The 21,397-nt window shown below is 38.9% G+C and overlaps 1 protein-coding gene across 1 annotated transcript; it reads left to right on the top strand.

Moving 5' to 3' along the window:
• The first annotated feature begins 9,784 nt into the window (after positions 1 to 9,784).
• ZC3H15 (zinc finger CCCH-type containing 15) lies at positions 9,785 to 21,161 on the top strand. Its single transcript, XM_021547514.2, has 10 exons — positions 9,785 to 9,915; positions 12,023 to 12,124; positions 14,721 to 14,832; positions 16,292 to 16,444; positions 17,323 to 17,414; positions 18,481 to 18,663; positions 19,346 to 19,492; positions 19,690 to 19,794; positions 20,024 to 20,150; positions 20,372 to 21,161. Exons 1-10 carry the CDS (start codon positions 9,838 to 9,840, stop codon positions 20,563 to 20,565), a joined length of 1,293 nt encoding a protein of 430 aa, XP_021403189.1. The 5' UTR covers positions 9,785 to 9,837; the 3' UTR covers positions 20,566 to 21,161.
• Positions 21,162 to 21,397: the final 236 nt, after the last annotated feature.

Genomic DNA, 21,397 nt, shown 5'->3' with positions numbered 1-21,397 from the left:
ATTTGAAATCCATTTGATTTTGTTCTTGCACTGACACTTTAACCTGCTTACTCAAACCAACTCCGGACAAATACTCTATAAGATGTAAACCTTAGATAAAAACATCCATTTCATTCTTAATTGTTTAGAGTCCTATAAAAAATACCTCCACATTTAATTATACTTTTATGTTTAGATAATATTATCATCAAACACAATTTTGAATTTCTAAGATTCAATTCTTTAACCAGAAGCTCTCCACTTTCTCTTCTGCCCGTCATTCCTACTAAGAAAATATTTTTTTCTAAAGTGAAAATTCATTGTAGAAATTCATCTACATGTATATGGCAACCACAGGATTTGCAGCAAGCTGTGAATCCTTGCTGTCACTGTGTCCATGACAGCACAATGTGACCCAGCAGTGACACCGTTCTCCAGGACACCGACCTGCAGCGTGGGGCAATCCTGACACCTGATGGCTGCTCCTGCAAATGTTGCTATTGGACACGAGCACACAGAAGCTTGGTGAGTTTAAGAGAGAAAAAGAGTCAATTTTATTTTTGACCTCGCAATATATACAATTCTAAAAGTGACAGTGGATTGGAGGATGAAATTGCCACCTCTCCAACCACACTGGTCAAACCAACAGTCCATCAATTCTCTCTTCCCACATAGAAGAATGCAAAACAGTCATTATTTACATGAACAGTGAGTGAGAACTCTAGTAGAAATATGTAAACATTATCAGAAGGCTAAAGAAGTTTTATAAGACCTTTAAAACTTTCAAAAGAACTATAAAAGAAAACTTTACACTTGGAAAAATCAGGTCAACATGCAACCACTGAGGGCCTGGCCTCAGGCAGCACAGCCCTGGCACAGGCAGCAACTCCTGGGCTCCCTGCAGATGCTTCTGACTCTCACACACCTCTCACCGAGTCCCCCAGTGCTCAACAAAACCAGCTCAGTGTCCTTCTGCTCCAGCTCCAACTTCCCTGATCCTTTGTATGCATCCAAATCATGGCACAGCAAACGCTTCCCTTTGTGTCCAGCACAGCATTAAAACACTGCTTCAGCCTATAATGACAAATCACAGAACCTTTCTCATATCAGGTTTTGCCTGATCTCACAGGGCTCATTGTGCATTTACACACTTGGCATTTCTCCTGGGGGTTAATAAACAGGACCAAATCATTTAAAAACAATCACAGACATAATACAAAATAATCCTGTACTGGTCTTACCCATTGATTTGTTGACACTCTTGTAATAAGGCTATTCTATGGCTCAGAGATTAAATGGAAAATGATAAATTCTACCAGCTGCAAGGCACTCTGACCCAGAATGTCCTCATGACACAAGTCAAGCCTCCCAAGATCCAACACCATCTTTTAAGATTATTTAATTAGAGCTGAAAGAATACATATTTCCACATAAAAATACCCTACAAATACCATTTCAGGAAAGAAATATCATTAGTACCAGTACATGTCTCAAGTACCTGCAATGTCATTTATAAAGTACATCGCGCCATAAAAGCAACTGATTTCTAGAACAGTGTTTTTGATGGATACACTACTATTGCACAAGAAATAACATTGGTCAAACAGTGAGGAAAGTAGGATTAGGGATACAGGTTACACAAATTCACACTCTCAAAATACCTCTAAGCACTCCAAAAGAAAGCAGATTTAAATGAGAACCTGGTGGCTTATTAGTGTTTAAATACATTTTAAGCATTTTGTTTGCATTAAGAAAGAGAAGTATGAATACATCAAGGGATATTATTTCCCCATTTGGTTCAGAGTAAGTTTAGAAACACACACCTAATATACAAGTGTCAGAGTTAACACACACCTGCACAAAGTGCACAAAAAGCAAAAGTACAGTCTTTGAACTTACATCTTCCATATCTTATTCTTAAACCAACCATTCAGCCACAGTATTGGACAGGATATAAAAGAACATCAAAGAAAATGGTATTCTTTCCTTTCCTAAATCAGCTGCAAGCCCTCAAGATTCACTCCAACTCCATGCAATGCTGAAAAGATTATGGGCACTCAATGTCCATGGATGTCTCTGCTCATTTTCCTCAATGAGTCTGCACCATTACTGGAATCATCCTGAGGTCTAGCAAACCATTTCCCCAATCTTTCCATGTATAAGATTTTGACCTTTCTTAAGGGGTAGTCTTCAGTTGAATTCTGCTTTCTTTCCTTTACAGCCAGGAGAATCTGAAAAGATCTATTTCAGATACCATTTATTCCTAACAGGCATCCAAACAGTTCACATATAAGTAACTTACAATTACCCTAAATAATAGCCACATTTACCTGGAAAACAATTTACTGAAACTCTACTTCACAGGTTAAAATTAGTTACAAATACAAGACTTCAATCTAGCTCAAAATTTCCTCTACAAAGAATGTAAAAGCAAGTACATAATGCAAGCAGCTCTAACTTTAGAAACCAAACCAACAACAAAAAAACCAAACCTTGTCTCTGTAGCAGATGTACCCCCTAGCAGTGCACATTTCCTCCATTTTTTGACTAGTCACTCTTTCTTCTTGATATTTTTGCTATTTTTTTCAAAATAAATCCTTTCATGCTGATTTGATAATTTAATTGGGATATCACCAGTACTGGTACCAAATGACCCCTTCTGCTTCAAATAAATTCAACCTATCCTATGAAGTTAGCATCACTTGGGTTTGTTTGCCAAAGAGCCACACCAAATATTTATACTGAATTTTGAAGTATTGATCAGCAAATCCCTTAATAAAATTGTTAACTATTTTAGTTAATTCAATCCAAGTTTAAGTGTTGTTCAATATAACTTATCCTAAGTTTTGTTAAAAGTTGTTTGTCTAAACCGCATATGGAGTTAATTTCCTTCAAAAGATAAAACAGCTCAAATTAAAACAGCTAAAGTTCATTTGTAAAAAAGATGCAGTTTGTTACATCATCAATCTCATTGATGGTTCTATTCTTCATTACAGTCTCTACTGTTTTTGTCTCCTACAAGTAACACAAAAGAATAGTAATTGCTATTAATATAAGACTGTTTTAAAGTTTCTTCTGTTTCCCTGATATATATATTTAAAATATTATATTAACTTGCTCAAACTCTTACTACTGCTATATTAATTATATAATGTAAATCTACAACTTTTTGTAAAATACATTATAAATTAGCTTAAGTTATAAGCTAATTTTATCATCTACGTAAGTTAGGAAATCATGCGGTATTTAGACTACAAACATTTACAAAACAGGTTTTTTAACCTTGAATTAGCAGTTTCCCCCAATGCACACAGCATTACTGAAATGCTTTCTGTGCAACACAGAATACTGCTACTTCTAATATCCATCAGCTTATAAAAGGCAGTGCAATGAGGATCCTCTAAATCAAACACCAATGACAACAAAAGACCATCACCTTAAAAGCATTTGATTTTGCTGTTGCAATGACACATAAACCAGGTTACTCAAAAAAAAAAAAAGCTCTGAAACCAGGAGATGACAAACAGTCTAAGATGTGAAACTTAAATAAAAGCATCCATTTCATTCTTAATATTGATTGTTTAAATTCCTATATCAAATATCTCCTTTAGTTGTTCTTTTATGTATAGGAAATGTTGGCAACTGTCCAAAATGTTTACATCATCTAGAAAGAAACTAGTTGCTCTTTTAAGGTCTGACTGCAAGTTAGGGGTTTACATCCTGGTTTGCTCACGGGTACGAGTAGCTCACCCAGCACAGCTCTGTTTGCAGAAGGGCTTCCCTGGCACAGCTGATCCTGCCAAGATCTTTTGGTGCCTCCAGAGCCTCCTCAGGCCTCCCCCTGCCCTCAGCCATGAGGCTGCTCTGCTCAGAGCCAGCGCTGGACACTCACCCCAAACACTCCCAGGCACCCACTGCTGCCAGAGCCACCACCTGGCACCCCAAACACTCCAAGGGCAACAACCCATTCTGAGCACAGAGACGACCTGGCACCCCAAACATTCCCACCACAGCTGTCTCCTGGGAACCAATGAAGAACCCTGCATTATTACTGCTATTATTTGTAGTACCACAGATATAGGCCACTATTGCTGCCAAAGATAAAGATTCAATCGCAACGTCATGGACTTCATTCTGCTGCCAATTTACCCTCAACTCACTCTCTGGACATTCCTCTTCCAATTTTTTTTCTTGTTCGGTATTAAGGGAAAAGAAGATGGCTTCTCATTCATTAGGAGCATTTGCTGAGCTAATTTCCATAGAACAATTCATGCTTATTGTTGCTTTAATCTTACAACACTGTAAAATGGAATTGCCAAATGAAAAAATTGCTTTCACCACTGATCTTCCCACTGCACTTCACAGCAACCAGATTAAGACCAGCATTGCTTTATCATTCCAATAGTAAGAAGAAAGAAGTCAGTTAAGAAGCTAACTGCCCAAATATTCATGTTCTATATCAAGAGAAGAGGCACATTACATCTTTCTTGAAATGGTTGTCACTGGTTACCCTAATTCATACTCACAGATAAACTCTGAATGCTCTGAAAACAAAATGCATTTTAAATGAGTGCCTGATGCCTTATTCCATTGTCTAAATGCATGTGAAAAATATTTGTTTACATTAAGAAAGAGAAGTATAAATACACTAAGAGAAAGGGAATAGGCACAATTTCTTTCCCCATCTGGTTCATAATAGATACACAAACATATATCTGATATACAAGTATCAGGTTTAATATACACAAGACAGTTGCCTGGATCAACCTGCACAAAACTAAATAATTTTCACTTTCATGTCACTCTCATCTTCTGTTTAAACCAAACAGAGACCCACACTATTGGACAGGATTTAAAAGTACATCAAAGTTTTTATTTCCTTTCTTAACTCAGCTACAAGCCCACATGGCTCATTCCAACTCTGTGCAATGCTGAAAGGACTACAGAGCACTCAATATCTGTGCATGTTTATGCTGTGTAACTGCAGACACTGCTCATTTTCCTCAGCGAGTCTGCACCATTATTGGAATCATCCTGAGGTCTAGCAAACCATTTCCCCAATCTTTCCATGTATAAGAATCTGACCTTTCTAAACTGACACTCTTTTACAGCTATAATAATCATCTTAATGTCTATGAAGATAACATCTATCTCAGATACCATTTCTTCCTAACTCAAATTAACTTGCCTATAAATAACTATAAGACTGATTAGTAATGTAAATACCTATTCAAAGTATTTTACTTATTTATTCTTTTATTTTAGGGAATTTTAACCTCAAATACACTTTTGAATTAGTAACATCCAATTTTATAGAGTGATAATAATATTTTTGAATTCTTCTGTAAGCACAGAACCCAAACCGAGATTAATACATAGAGAGAACACTTAGAACACCCCATCCTTGATTGGGCAGAGGTACAAAATTCCCAGAGCACAAACCCTTTAAAAGCAGCACTACACATTATTGCGCTGCTGAGAAAATCCAGGCTACCACAAGGAAAACTCCCAGAAGGATGTTGGTGCTACCCTCATGCAAATTCAGGAAAACCACGCTGTTGTCTCTGGATACAGCTCGTCTCCACATCTCCTTATGGGCACCAGTCCTGTCCCAATACAAGTAAATGCTGGTGCAACAATATGACACTTGAAAAAGCCCCTCAGGGAGTAAAGTGCAGGTTTACATCCTTTTGGCTCTTCCTCATTAAGCCTCTTCTCAAATCGTGTAGCTGTCAAAATTACTTTGCTACACTCTACTTTACTTGTATAACCAGAAGCTTTCCACTTTCTTTTTTTGCGCTTGTTCCTTATGTGGAAAGACCTTTTATAAAGCTTAATTTAATTTCAAGTACGCGGCAACTATATGTCTTTTCAGCACCTTGACATACAACTTGTGAAGCCTTTTGAGCACTCTGTAAATAACAGCAGAGTTTGAGTGTATAAATTACACTGTTTTCTGGGACAGGCACTTGGAACATGGGGCAATTGTGACACCTTATGGCTGTTCCTGTAATGACCTCGAACAGTTTAAGGGTAAACAGGTGGAAAAAAGAGAGAGTTAGGGACTTTAAGTTCTGGTTTGGTCACACGGTATGAGTAACTCACCCACCACTACAGCCCTGTTTGCAAAATTCCTCAGAACAGGCAATCCCACCAAGCAGTTTATGCCTCAAGAACCTCCTCAGGTAGCCCTCTACCACAGAGATGCTCTACAGAGTGCCCTAAAAGAGCAGTCACTCCAAACATGCCCAGTGAGCCAGGGTTCCCCCAGCAATAGACCATGACCCCAAACATCCCTAGGCTAGCCAGAGACAGCATCAGAGTACTCCCACAGCAATATAAACGTGTTGGCACCTCCTGGACTCATCACAATGGACTTGAGTAAATCCTGTCCAGCCTCTCCTCAGGATGTCTTGCCTATAAACAATAAAAAAATATACAGAAATCAACATGCAGAATACCACGACAATACTCACTTTCTACAACATTTCCAGGGAGGGATTTAAGGCCTCTACCAGTACCCCAAGAATACCCTGCTTCCTCTCAAGATATGGACTTACCCATAATGTTCTTCAGGTGGCTCTCATCATTAGCCAGAATGTCTGCAGCTGATGTAACCAATTAAGTTAGGTTTTGTCCTATAAAGCCCTCCACTGGAGAATGGGGTAGCTTGAGGAAAAGTGTAATGGCTTGAACACGTTACCCTGCTTTTTAAAGCTAAGTTAGAGACAGCCTCTTGAAAGGAGTAAATTCACATTGTCTTTGTTAGACCTTTTTCTAAGAGATTTGTGGGTTTTTTGTTTCTTTGTGTTTTTTTTTAAGTTTACAGAATCAGTTTTGTTGGAAAATATATACTTTTAATATGTTTTCAGGGAAGGTGAGTCTTCTAGGGGGAAGTTCTTTCTAATATTCAACCTAAACCTTCTTTGGCACGTTTTGAGTCTGCCTTCTCTTGTGCTATTGCTTTTTTTTTTTTTTTTTTTTTTGTGGTTTTTTGTTTTTGTTTTTTTTTTTTTTTTTTTTGTTGTTGTTGTTGTTTTGTTTTGTTTTGTTGGTTTTTTTGTTTTATTGTTTGTGGGGGGAGAAGAGATGAGCTCCACCTCCTGTCCCCAACTGTAATCTCTTCTCATGTAGCAGTAGAGAATGATAAGGTTCCCTGAGCTCTTTTTGGTTTTTCTCAAGCTAAGCATTCCTAATTTCAAGAATCTTTTTCAGAGGGCTAAAGCTTGAAAATGTTGTTTTATCACAAGTATGAAAACATGTATCTGGGGAGATGAATAAGATGAAATTAATGTCCTTGCCTGTATTAGTCAAATACAAAAGAAGTACACAGGTGAGTAGGAGTTGCAACTCTACAGCTGGTTTGTGACAGAGAAGGAAGGATCTGGAGACTGCTGCTGGTTCCAATTTGGATGGAAGCAGCAGCTCTTTGGCTGTGTTTTTATAGGTTCATACTTGACTTTCTCACTTGGCAGAAATGTATGGCTTGGTTTTTGCTTGGGAAGAGGAACAGGAAAGTATTAAACTGGGCTTATTTTAACTGTGGAAGATGCATGCACACCATAGTGAAATACGATGTTAGTAAAGCTCAGTGAGCTTTTGGACTACTCACTTGTTATTTATTCAACTACTCATAAAGCAATCAATGTTCATACAAACTAGAGTAACAATCTTTATTTTTAAGGTGTAGCACAGGAGGTGGAAAAAAGTCAAGAAGTTCAAATTATGTTAAGCCTGATATTTCTGTGATTACTTAGGATTTTTTAAATTAAATATTGTAGACAGTACTGACTTGTGTTAGCTCATAATTCTAGCTTCAGCTAGTTCTAAATCTACTGCTGGATGCAAATTAGAACCAAGTTGCATAAATTTCTAGAAACCAGAAATAAAATACCGTTCTTCAGGCTTAGATGGATTAATCTTTTAATTATGTATTGTATTTATGGTAATCTTCATATTCTTTATTTTTTTCAGATCACAATGAAAGGAGGCAACAACATAGGAATAATTTTTCCTTTAAATTGGAAGACACAGTGGCTTATGCCACAAATGAAATAAATTTCACAGGGGAAGAAGACAATATGGCTGGTTCATCTTACAGTGGAATCACACTGACATTAGCAGGAGCGTGACTGACGTAAGGCAGCAAGTTTTCCCAATAGCTCAAACAAAATGGACTCAGTTTTAGACCAAATTACTCCTGTGCCAGGTTCCCACCACTGTGTGCTGCTGTGTCTTTACTGATGGGTCAGGAAATTATTAGTTATTACAAATCTGACCCAATGTAAACCAGTGCCTGTCAATCATGGTCTGCTTTGTGACTCTGAGCCCAAAACCAAAATCTGGAATTGTTTTCTAGTGTTATGCAGACTATGTAGATTCCAAACTGAAGAACCAAACCACTCCATCCTTTTTGAGCATACAAGCAGTAATGTGTGCCAAATGGCTGGTTCAGCTACTCAGCACCGTGAGCTGCAGAATGTTCTGAGTTGGAAAGGCCCTACAAGGATGACAGAATCACAGAACTGTCAGGGCTGGTAGGGACCTCAGGAGATTACCCAGTCCAACAGCCCTGCCAGCAGCAGGTGACACGGGGACACACCCAGGTGGCTTTGGAATGTGTCCGGAGAGGAAAGCTCCATGCCCTCCCTGGGCAGCTGTTCCAGTGCTCTGCCACGCTCAATGGAGAGAAACTCCTTGTCTTGTTGAGGTAAAACTCCGAGTGCTTCACTTTATGCCATAAATATGATGCACGGTGTCCCAGCTCTGAGCCTGACACAGAACACCCTGAACTCTGTCAGGCTGGGGGCTGTGAGCCCTTCCCTGGGGAGAGATGCCCACATGAGCAGCGGAGCTGGGATTGATTTATCACCTGGGGGTTGATGCATCCTGGGAGATGCTGTTTGTCACCCTGACATTTAGTTGTCTCTCTTGTGTGTCCTTCAGGATGTGGTAGATTCTGTTACAAATAACCAGATAATATTTGCTTTTGCATTCATGTATTGGGTTTTGCATGTTGTTATTGATTACAAGTATTTAGATATAGTACAAATCATAACTCTTTTTGACTGCTTGTTAATATGATAAAATGAGCTTAAGCTATTTCTCTGAGAGAAATATATTTCTCAGAGACAGCAGAGAACTGTCCCTCACACAGAAACCATCCCCTCTGAGCAGTGCTGTCCCTCACACAGAAACCATCCCCTCTGACCAGTGCTGTCCCTCACACAAAAACCATCCCCTCTGACCATCACTGTCCCTCACACAGAAACCATCCCCTCTGACCGGCGCTGTCCCTCACACAGAAACCATCCCCTCTGAACACCGCTGTCCCTCACACAGAAACCATCCCCTCTGAGCAGTGCTGTCCCTCACACAGAAACCATCCCCTCTGACCGGTGCTGTCCCTCACACAGAAACCATCCCCTCTGACCATCACTGTCCCTCACAGAAACCATCCCCTCTGACCATCACTGTCCCTCACACAGAAACCATCCCCTCTGAGCAGTGCTGTCCCTCACACAGAAACCATCCCCTCTGACCATCACTGTCCCTCACACAGAAACCATCCCCTCTGAACACCGCTGTCCCTCACTCCCCCTCACGCTCTCCCCCCGCAGAACCCCGCGCGCGCTCCCGTGACGTCACGCGGCCCCGCCCCCGCCCGTGACGTCTCCGGCAGCGCCCCCTGGCGAGGTCCCGCGGCGCGCGCCGCCGGCCGGCAGGCGATTGGTGGATCGGGCGGGCGCGTTCCCGTCGTGCCCCGCGGGAGCCACTGCGCCTCCCCCGCGGCGGCGGCGCGGCCCGAGCGCTCCCGGCCCGACCCGGCCCGGCCCCGAGCCGCCCCCGCGCCCCGCCATGCCCCCCAAGAAGCAGCAGCAGCCGGCGGGGGGCAGCAAGAAGGCCGACCAGAAGAAGAAGGAGAAGATCATCGAGGTGAGGAGGCCCAGGCCGCCGCTCTCCCGGCGCGGCCTCTGGCTGGGCCCTGCCGCTGCCCGCGCGTTCCCGGCGGAGCGGCCGAGGGAAGGACCGCGGAGCCGGAGCCGCTCTGCTCCCGGGGGGCTCCTGGGCGCTGCCGGGACCCGGCTGCGGCCGAGCTGTGCCGGGCCTGAAGGCGCTGTGACAGCACTGCTGAGCTGTCTTTTCCCCTCGCCCTTTCTCGTGTCCGCGTACGCCCAGAGTACACCCGGCTGGCTGCGCTGTAGCTTTGTGCTTTTGGGGGTAGGACCAGATGGTCTCCAGAGATCGCTTCCCACCTTAGTGATTCCTTGCTTCCTCCCTCAGCTTTGCGGTGGGTTCTGCTACAGTTTGACTCGTGTGACCAGATTGAAAAACAAAACCTGTTAGAGGGGTGTGTGTGTTTGTCTATGCTCTGTGTGTGACTTTATGTTGAGAGTACAAGCAGAGTAGTTACAGTAATTTAAATAGTTGCTTGAATTATTGGCATGAAGGGTGCTGCTCAGGTGAAATACCCGTGTAATGAGTATTCCTTTAAATCTGAGGTTGTGGGTTGTTGTTTCTGTGTTTTTGGAAAGGTAAGGTTAGAGCATTTGGTCTTGTGTTCTCATGACAGTGGAGTTCCTGAGGTTCTTGCTTAGTGTAGCTACCTCAGAAAAAATTCTGCTTTTTGCTACAAAGAAATGTAGCTGAAATGTGAAAAACTGGCATTAATTGTTAGCAATAGATTTTTATATATAAACGTTATGTTTTTCACAGGTTAAAATTAGTTATAAATACAGACTCTCATTTAGCTCAGAATTTCCTGTGGTTTTTGGAAAGGTCAGGTTAGAGCAGTTGGTCTTGTGTTCTCCTGATGTTGGAGTTCCTGAGGTTTTTGCTGAATGTAGCTGCCTCAGAAAAAAAAAAATATTCTTTTTATTACGAAGAAATGTAGCTGAAATGTGAAAAACTGGCATTAATTGTTAGCAATAGATTTTTATATAAATCAAATACACGTGCTGTACTTACAGTGGAAATCAAGTGTGTAAATGATAAATTTTCTTTCCCAACTCATTGTTTTGACTTCTCCGGTTAATACCAAATGACAGAGAAGCTGTTGTTCGTAGGGAGCTTGTTGTAAGTGAAAACAGCATGAGTCTGCATACTTGGACCTGTTTATTATGTAATTAATTTATAATATACTTTTGGATTCCAAAACCAGATTTGCACTGATATTTTCACTGGATGAACATCTGTTACTTTTTCTTCCAAAGAAGAAAATGTTGGTATCAAATCAAAGGCATGGATAAGTTTTTAAGGAAGATATTTCAGTTACATAAAATAATGTCTGCCTCAGCTACTGATGTGAAAGTTAGCTGTTTTTTTGGGGTGGTTTTTTTTGTGAAATTTTTCTTGGATTTGGTATAGAAACTTCTCCTTAACAGTAAAGCTGAAGATACAGAGGAAGAATTGGTTTAGGTAGTAAACAGGAACTTCAAGCAGTGGATTTTAGGAAGTAGAGACGCCTGTCCAGACGTGATGTAGCTAAAGACTTCACTTCAAATTTAGTAGAGTTGGAAAAGAAGAAGCTTCCAATACTTGAAAATAAAAAGCAGTATGTCACATGTGGTAATAGAAAAGTGGTGTTGTATAGATGCCTATCTGAATAGTTGAGGATAGAAGCAATGAGTGATTTCAGGTAGATGGAAGAGAAACCAGTAGTAGTTATGGCTAATTATTTGTCCTGTTTTACTCAGCTGTTCCTTGGGTAGTCTCCAAAAACATCTTGTCCTGTTGCCTTGAGAGGCCTGAGCACGCTGTGCTTGCACTCTCACACTGATAGCAGGCACAAGGAGCTCTGCTGATAAAAACAACAGCTCACACAAGGCCACATTCAGGAGGTTCTGGTGAAAAGCCACTTCTGAAGATGATTTAAGGAGTCTAAATTTTGTCCATACTGTTTCCTGTATAGCCTGTGTTGCTTGAGGAATTAATCTGTGTTTTACTGAAAGCCTGAGAGGAGTGGCAAGGGTGGGGTTTCTGTTGTTTTGATGGTTTGGGGTTTTTTTTTAATTAATATAGCTGTGTTTATGTCTTGATTTAGGACAAAACATTTGGCCTAAAGAATAAAAAAGGTGCAAAGCAGCAGAAGTTTATCAAGGCTGTGACTCACCAGGTTAAGTTTGGTCAGCAGAATCCACGTCAGGTAAGCATTTATTGTGGAATGTTTCCCACTGCATTGTCAAATATCCTTCACTCCCTGTACAGATGGTCAGGTACTGAAGGAGAAGGCAGTTGAGCTGTTCCTTGTCTCAGGACTGGCTCAGACCTAGCTGACAGTTATCTAGCTGTAGTTATGTACCTGTGTAAAGGTGGCACAGAGTGTGGGGGTTTGTTGGATTTGTTTGTTGTTTGGTTGGCTTTTGTTGTGAGAAAAGAACTGCATCCCATCCAGATTCAACTAGTCAGGGTGAGTGTTTGTCTCCACAGTATTCTGATAGTAGCATAATTCAGTTTAAGGTATGCTTGAAATGAAATAGTAGATACTGACTGTCAGCAAAGTACAGTTGCATCTTCTTTCTCTATTTTATCTTTCCCACCTTATTTGAGAAATAGTGAGCAATTAAAATTAACAATAGTTGTTACTAAAACTGGAATTGAAAGTAGATGAAAGTATAAACCTATAGGTTCTCATTCTTCTACTTACAGAAGTATTTATTACAATTTTAAGTGGACACAAGTCTGTCAAGTCTCCATCTATTTGGTGAACTTTTTGGTCAAAAAACCTGAAGTTTTGAGCTGCTGTGTGAAACTTGGCTCTTCTGTATGATGAAATAAAATGAGATGCAATGTTTACATTATACTCAGTCAGAAAGCATGGATTTCATGGAAATAGTCCAGCTTTCTTATTCCTACAGTGCTAGGAAAGCTGCTGTTACATACTTACCCAGCTTTCTGTCCTATGAATAAGCCTGTAAAATAATAACATGTACATTAGCTCAATTCATGATGTCATGATACATTTCTTGCATAACAAGGATTAGCTAACATGGAAAGCCCAACTTGAAAATAAAGTTGGTATTTGGGTCATTACATCTAATAGGGTTGTTTTGGTTTTTTTTTTTGTTGTAGGAAATATTCCTTGATGTCACTTCAAAAACATTGGTGCTTTTCAAACAGTTGTTAAACTTGTGCATGAAATGCCTTGATCTGTGACATGTATAGAGATACCAATATGTAAAATAGCCAGCCTAAAATAGTGTCATTTCTCAAATGCTGGTAGCTACCAAGTGTTGGATGTCAAGACCAAATTTTTAAACCTGATTATACCTCTCTTACCTTATAAAATAGCTTTCAGTTAGGATTGTCCCTGAGAAAGAGCTTTTAAAAGCAATTTTTCTCATGTCATGAGATTAAAATAGAAATGCTGTGAGAGTTTTAGTGTTGGTATTGGGTATTTTTGGTTTTCTGTTTTTGGTTTTTTTTTTTTTTTTTTTTTGCTCCTTTTTTGCTTTGTTGTTTTGCTTCTTTGATTTTGGGAGATTTTGTTTGTTTTTTGTTGGTTTGTTCATTTTCAAGCTTTTAGAGCTCTGAAGAGAAACAAAAGCCATCTTAAAGTACAATTTTCTGTAGCTGATATATGTGGATCTGTGTGTTATTTAAAATAGCATTTGTGAACTTTTAGTAGGAAAACTAGCCAAGCTGCTAATTCCTTTTTAAAACAATTTGGTGTATTTTTGCCAAATTCACCATAAGAACAAAGGTACTTTTTTAATATCACATTGTATTTTAGAAAATAGTACCCACATACTTGTGGTGTTAGTCTCAATGGATTCCATAAGGACCAGAGTCAAATAAACACAGAAACCTTCATGGTAGAGGAGACCTCTAAGATGATTCAGTCCAGCCATTAACCCAGCACTACCTGTTCACCACTAAACCATGTTCCCAAGTGCCCTATCTGCACATTTGGAACACTTAGAGGGATGGTGAGTCCACTAATGCTTGACCCACCCTTTCAGTGATAAAATGTTTCCTAAAATCTCATCTAAACATTGTCTGGGGTAACTTGAGACTATTTCCTCTTATCCTGCCATTTGTTATTTGAAAAAGAGATGGATCCCCACCTTGCTAAAACCTACTTGCATATTTGATCTAAGAATATTTCTCCCATGTCCTCTTTTATGTGCTTTCATCCCACTTTGGTATAGACACACACCTGCTCTGGCATACCCAAAAAAGGGTCAGGAATTTTTTTCTTTATACATGCAGTTTTTCTTCCCTGGATGGGCTTGTTTTCCTGTCTTTGGTCCTTAGTTAAGCAATGAAACATTCATATCCAAGCTGAAATAATGTTCTAAAAGCACTTCCAACTTCTATGGACAGATTTCCTGGAATTTCTACCTGTTATATAGATCAGAAGAAAGAGCAAAGCAGCATGTAGGGGACTGAAGAGAGGCTTTTTTCCTGCAGATCTAGAAGGAGTTGCACTGCAAAAGAAGTTTGAATGCCTCTCATTGGCTTTCCTTCCTGTAAAGGTGCAGTAGGGGTCACTGTGACACTACAGGTACCTGCCAGCACCTCTCCTCACTGGCAGAATTATTTTCTAAATATTTTGCTGTCCATCCTGTGGGACAGGTCAGTGCCAGTAAAGGGCACCAGCTGCACACACAAGAGCAGCAATTGTGAGCCTTGCAGGCATCACATCATTCCTGCCCTTGCAAACTGATTTGGAATGATTGGCTGCTTTAAGGCACAGTTTGTGTGAAGTGAGTCCTGGCATTCTACTTTTATGTTTACAGGTTGCTCAATCAGAAAGTGAGAAGAAATTAAAGAAAGAAGATAAGAAAAAGGAATTACAAGAATTAAATGAGCTCTTCAAGCCTGTAGTTGCTGCACAGAAAATTAGCAAAGGTATGACTAATTGATTTCTCTTAATTTATGTTTTCTTATTCATAGAGCTACTTTAAGGTATAATAACCCTTCAAAAACACCAGTTATTTTAATGAAATAGATGTAACTATTTCCTCCTCCATCTAGTATGCCAAATATTTTGTCAGTCATGACTTGACATTGTTTTGGGAAGTCCTCTGGGGTCAGTAGATCATTAGAATAGCAAAAGCTACATTGATGTTGTCAGCACAGCTGAAGATACGTGGCTGTGTTCTGATTCATCAGATGCTTCTGGATGTGTGGAATGATTTTTTTATGTGTGATGGTATTTCTTTAAAACAGCTTGTTCTCCCCAGGGAAGTGTGAAAATCCAAAGAAAGAATATAAGATCATAACTGTTGTCTTAACAGAAGACTTGTACTCAAATCAGAACAGTAAATACTTTCCTCTTACTGGTCTCTCTTGAGATTGGTTATTGAACAAACAAATTTTGTGATGTTACCAAGTTTTTACTTACCTATCTTCTGGAGCTTATGTGCAATAATTTTTAACAAAAGAGCTATGATTTTTTGTATACTTAAAGCAAACCTGATATTTACTCACTGTGGCACTGATCAGCAACAAAAGACACTTTTCTGTTTGTGAACTGCAGCTTTCTGTATAAGTTTTCTCTAAATCAAGCAGTTTTTGAGTTATTTCAGAAAACTTGCATTACGCAGATTTTTAGGTTACATTCTAAACAGGTGTTGCTATACATACTGAAATCACTTTCAGTCAAACCAGAAGTGAAGCATCATGTGAAAACCTCAAGTCTAAAATCTTCCATGAGAACTTAATACTGAAGTATTTCTGATTTAGTCATGTCTCATAAATACACTTAGACCTGCTTCTTTCATTGCTAATGACCTTCTAATGGTCAAATGATTCTTTAGTAGGATAACTTTTACTTAAACTGTAGTTAGGGTGATTGTGTAGTTCATGTTAGAACAACAGTTGCTTATTTTGGGGTCTCTAATCAGCCATTTTCTTTCTATTTTTAACGGAGAAAAGTGGTTTGAGTGAGTGTGGGTTGAATTACTGTAATTTATTATAGTGTGGTTTTGATCTGTTAGGAAAAGGCTGGCATCCAGAAGATGCTTTACTCCGTACTGGGGGCAAGAATAGCTTCTTGTTTAGAGAAGAAGTTGCACAGAATCATTTCTGATGTATTGTTATACACAAATTAATAATTTGCTCAGGCACACCATATTTATTTCTTTAAAGAGTTTAGTGGCAGCTCTGATACTTAATGTAAATACCATGCAGTAAAAGTAAATTTGGCAAGTTCAGAACATGAATTATGTACTTACCATGAACACTTTAAATATTTTATCTTCAAAACATATTTTCATTCTCTACTTATCCTTGATAGTCTCAGAATTGCTAATATATAGCTCTTGCTTAAAAACAGTATTGAAATATAAAAACTTCCTTCACTCAGGTGCTGACCCAAAATCTGTAGTTTGTGCTTTCTTCAAGCAAGGCCAATGCACTAAAGGAGACAAGTGCAAGTTTTCTCATGATTTGTCATTGGAAAGGAAGTGTGAAAAACGAAGTGTCTACATTGATGCAAGAGATGAAGACCTTGAAAAAGGTATAATAGTTGTGGAAAGTTATTGCTAAGCTATTCTGATTCTGAAACTGGAATTTTGAGTGTCTTCTGTATTGTGGTTATGATCTTGAAGCGCAGTGACTATGGCAGTGTCATGTATTCTGTGGTGCAGGTTACAAGTTGAGAAGTATTTGACCTTTCTTGCAGTTGCTGTTTCCCTCTTAAGCTCTGTAGAAAGGAAAAGGGGAAGTGCAATGAGCAGCCAGAGTTGCTTTCCAGAGCTGCTAGTAGTGTTTGGCCAAATGTGCACCGTTCTACATTTAGGGGTACTTGGGAATTTTTTCTGTGACTTTCTCTCCCCAGATGACTTGTTGGCAAAATACTCTGGATTTTACTTTTATTCGGCAGGGATTCAAAATTTTATAGAACTTGGTTTTTTCACATTTCCTTAGTCTCAGTCTTTATTTGAATTTTAGCCTCTGTCATCCTAAATGTATGTGATGGGATCCCACAGATTTACTGCTAATGTTGTTATTGGTGATTTGCTTCTTTAGGTGGAAGTTTCTTTCAACTTTAACACAGATAATTTGGTGTTACATCTTTCAAGCCTCAAGTTAGATTAATTGTATTTCTGGATGTTACCCTCCAACCTTCTCTTTTGTTCAGTTGTCTTGTTTTAACTGAAATACACTTTATACATTTCAAAATTAAAATTTCTAGGGCTTTTGAGGTAATTGTCCTTTGAGTGATATGGAAGAGTTTGCAAACAATATTTTAAGAACCTAAATTTATTTTCCCTAGTATAAGCTACTTAAAATGTAACAATTGGATATTAAAACTGTTGCTGGACAGAAAACCAGCTGGCTGGCAATGTTCAGTATTTGGAATTCTCTGGGACACCATCTGTTGTTATTTTCTAGATACAATGGACAACTGGGATGAGAAGAAGCTGGAAGAAGTGGTGAACAAGAAGCATGGTGAGGCGGAAAAGAAAAAACCAAAAACCCAAATAGTACGTCTGCTATTATTTTTTTTTTTTTTTTTTTTTTAATTGAGCTGTACTAGAAGGGATTAAGTACAGTGCAGTCTGGCATTAGATGTGTTTATCATTATGTAAAAATTTAGAATGGAATATCATAATAATAATAGTATTCTGAGTAGATGGCTGGCCCGATAGTATTTCTTGTAATATCTTTAAAAATTAAAAAATCAAACCACAAAGAAAAACACGACCCAACAGCACTTTTCAGTCCATAAAAAGTTTTGTCATGTTTGTTACAAATGGATAGTAGGTGGAGTGCTTTATAGAAATGCCCAAGGTTTCAGCAGTATATCAAACACATTCTAATTGCATAGAAAATCCAAATATTGTGATTAGTGAAATTGCAGTGACTGTGATTCTTACTGACTTATCTATGTACTGGGTGACATACAAGCATTATAAGCTTTTGAATTTTCACCTAATTTATGAATTGAGAGTAATTTGTAATTCCTGGACTCTTAAGTTCAACAATATTTTTTAGTTCTTCACTAAATGGTATGATGGGTTAATGCCTTTTTCATTCTTTGGGACTGTTTCACCTAATTTTCAATACCAAGTAATTAAATAGTCCGCTGGTACAGCCTAAATTTGCAAAAGTTAAAACATTGCTGTGGCTAAATATAAACTATGAATTGCTTGTTAAAGATCCTAGGATGGCATATTTACCTCAGGATCCAGAGCTGGAAGGTTTGACAACATGGGAGGCAGATGCAATTTCTGTTGTTTAAAACTCCACCAATGTTGGTGAGGAGAAAGAGATGTGCTGCTGGTTTTACAGAAGTGCAGAGTTGCCAGGTCTTCTGTCATCTTGTCTTTTTTTAATTGGAATCATATTGAGGAAGCAAAAGCTGTTGACTACATGAGTTTTAGATACTCGGTTGCACTACTCTGCCTATTATTTTTAGTAGCAATGTAATTCACGTGTTCCTTCTGTTCTGAGCACAGCTGTGTTGGACTTACTGGATTTCTGACAAAGGATGTAAAATGCTGGGGATGGAAAGAGGACACAGTGCTAACAACCACTGGTTTTATACAGGTCTGCAAATACTTCCTTGATGCTATTGAGAACAACAAATATGGATGGTTCTGGGTCTGTCCAGGTGGAGGAGACAACTGTATGTATCGCCATGCCCTCCCTCCAGGCTTTGTACTAAAGAAAGACAAAAAGAAGGAAGAAAAGCAAGATGAAATTTCCTTAGAAGATCTCATAGAAAAAGAGGTAAAGTTGTTAGACAGCTATCTTTTGGTGGTAGCTGCTTGTATTACTCCGAAGAGATGCATAAAAAGTTTACTAATTTATAATAAAAAACTATTAGATGTTTTTAGAGCTGTATAAGCTGGGGCAAAGGATGCATAGCATTGTTTCATGTTTTTGTTCAGAAACTATTATTTACTGAATAGGATTAATTATAGCTCCATACTTAGTGCAGCTGTTGCTTACCCCTTTTTTAGGAGGCTTCCATTTCTTAACTGCTGTTTCTCATTTATCCATTACAACTGCTTCTGTGGCTTTTCTCATCCCCAGCTCAGTGTCTCCTTAACTCTCTAATGAGGCAGCAACACCAAGAGCACAAGGCCTTCTGAAGGTGTTGCTGCTCTGCTACTTTCTGTCCCCATTGCTTGGCAGTGTCACTTGAGCAGAGCTGAGCTCTTGTCTTTATTTCCTCCTCCACTTTTCCTATAAATTTTCATGCTAACTCATCTCACTAACTAGAAAATCCCATGTTGAGTCAAATGTTAAGAAGGTGATGCATGTTTAACATACATCTTAAGTGTAAGAGTCAAGAGGGACTTGGAAAGAAATGTTTTCAATTAGTTTCTAAAAAAGAGTAATTAAATATGCAATTTGTTACAGCCTTTGGAAAGAGTTTCTAGCATTAATCAGCCTCTTTTCTGGACAGCGTGCTGCCTTAGGACCAAATGTTACCAAAATTACTCTAGAGTGTTTTATTGCATGGAAGAGAAGAAAAAGACAAGAAAAAATTGATAAGGCTGAGCAAGATATGGAGAGGAGGAAAGCAGATTTTAAAGCTGGCAAAGCATTGGTGGTAAGTTTTACCGTCCAATTCTTAATTGTAAGAAGAGCAACTAAAAGTTTTGTGAAGAGGTAGCTGGCCTGAAATAGTTTTGCTTATTATTTTATGTCATTTTACTTTCCTTTTTTGTGGTTTGTTTGCTTCTGGGTTTTTGTAGGCAGCGTAAATTCCATGAAATGATAACTGAAGGTTTCTTTTGCTGTGAATAGATCAGCGGACGTGAGGTATTTGAGTTCCGGCCAGAGTTGGTTGATGCAGATGATGAAGAAGCAGATGACACCCATTATGTTCAAGGAGCAGGAGATGATGATGAGGTAAAGGAAACAGGATTAAATCAGGGAATATTTTAATTGCATTCAAGTTTGAAAAATGTCAGCTTGAAAGCCCTTACAATGAAAGTAATAAGCTTGGTTGTTAATACTGCCACAGAGTATATTTTATCAGAAGGTCCTGTTTAAGGTGACAAATGTTGTAGAAATCCTGCATAAGTGAGGATTTTTGTGGAAAAGTAATTCATGCAGAGCGTCTTGGTTAATTTTCCAGATGGAAGACCCTGTGTGCATAAATGATGTAGATCTGAACCTGTATGTCCCCAAGGCAGTAGAGGAGACTGGTATTACAGTGGCTAGTCCAGAGCGATTCAGCACATACACTTCAGTAGAAAAAGATGGTAAGTTGTTATTTTTTCCAACTTGTTTTCATAGTTGATTATCCAGCCTTGCATATTAACCAGGTACATGCATTTTGGCCAATATAAGTCTGTGTGAATTTCAAATAAGTAGCTTCTTGATAGTTTCAAAATTTGAAAGCATGTTTAGTAGGATTGTGGATTCAATTGGTGATTAAGAATCTTGTGACACTGAAATGCCTGAGAATTATGTTTATTTTCAGATAATAAATTAAGTGAAGCTTCTGGTGGTGATATAAACAACAGCGAGGAAAATGATTTAGAGGAAGATAATGATGGAGATGGGGACTTGGAAAATGGAGTCATTGATGCAGTTCCAGTTGATGAAAATCTCTTTACTGGAGAGGACTTGGATGAACTAGAAGAAGAACTAAACACTCTTGATTTAGAAGAATGAACTAAAAAGCTCCAGTGAGGAATTAAACCTATGTGAAAACTGACTACATTTTTTTCTCCTTTTTGAATAGAATTCTTAAACAAGATGTTTATGGTTATGCAGCTGAATATGGTGGGCACGTGATAAAGCAGGAATGTTTTCCTTCAATCTCATCTACTCCAGTCTTGGCTAAGCTCACAGTAAAACGTTCAGAGTAGTTCAGAATTACCTGACAACTGAATTTGCAGACAGTGAGATTAAAACTTCCATCTGAGAGTAGGAAGTGTAACTGCTTTGCCAGTATGCAAGTGGGCAGTTTGACATCAGGTACAGTACAAAAATACAAGTATACATTCTTCACCAAAACCTCATTTTTATTAGTGATTGTGTTGATTTAGAAACTGCCTGAAGTGGTTTTTAGGCATGGTACTCTAATGGAGCTGATGCAGATTATGCTTCTTTAAGTGTTGATTAGCTTTATTTGATCAGCTGGATACTGAAGATTGTGAACTGATATTTCATACAATACCAGTACGGTGCCCTCTGTTTAAAATGTTTTAAACTTTCCCACCATCTTTTGCCAATAAATCTGTAAATAAAAATTACCAACTTGAAAATATCTGTGTTGATTTTTCTCTGCTAAGTTAGGATATCATACCAAACTGTTAAGAACTGAATTTTCTGATGGAGTGGTAGATGTTTTTCTCTGCAGTCTTGATACAGAAGTGATGATGTTGGCTTCAGTTAAATTTGGGCTAGCTGCCATTATAGGTTTTTTTGTCTGCTCTTGACGCAGTGTAAAATTCAGCAGCCAGCTTTTCTCCCTTGCTGTTCTTATCCCCTGCCCACCCAT

This window comes from Lonchura striata, chromosome 8, assembly GCF_046129695.1.
Source record: "Lonchura striata isolate bLonStr1 chromosome 8, bLonStr1.mat, whole genome shotgun sequence".
In the NCBI taxonomy this organism is placed as follows: Eukaryota; Metazoa; Chordata; class Aves; order Passeriformes; family Estrildidae; genus Lonchura; species Lonchura striata.
This window is presented reverse-complemented; position numbering and strand designations above follow the sequence as displayed.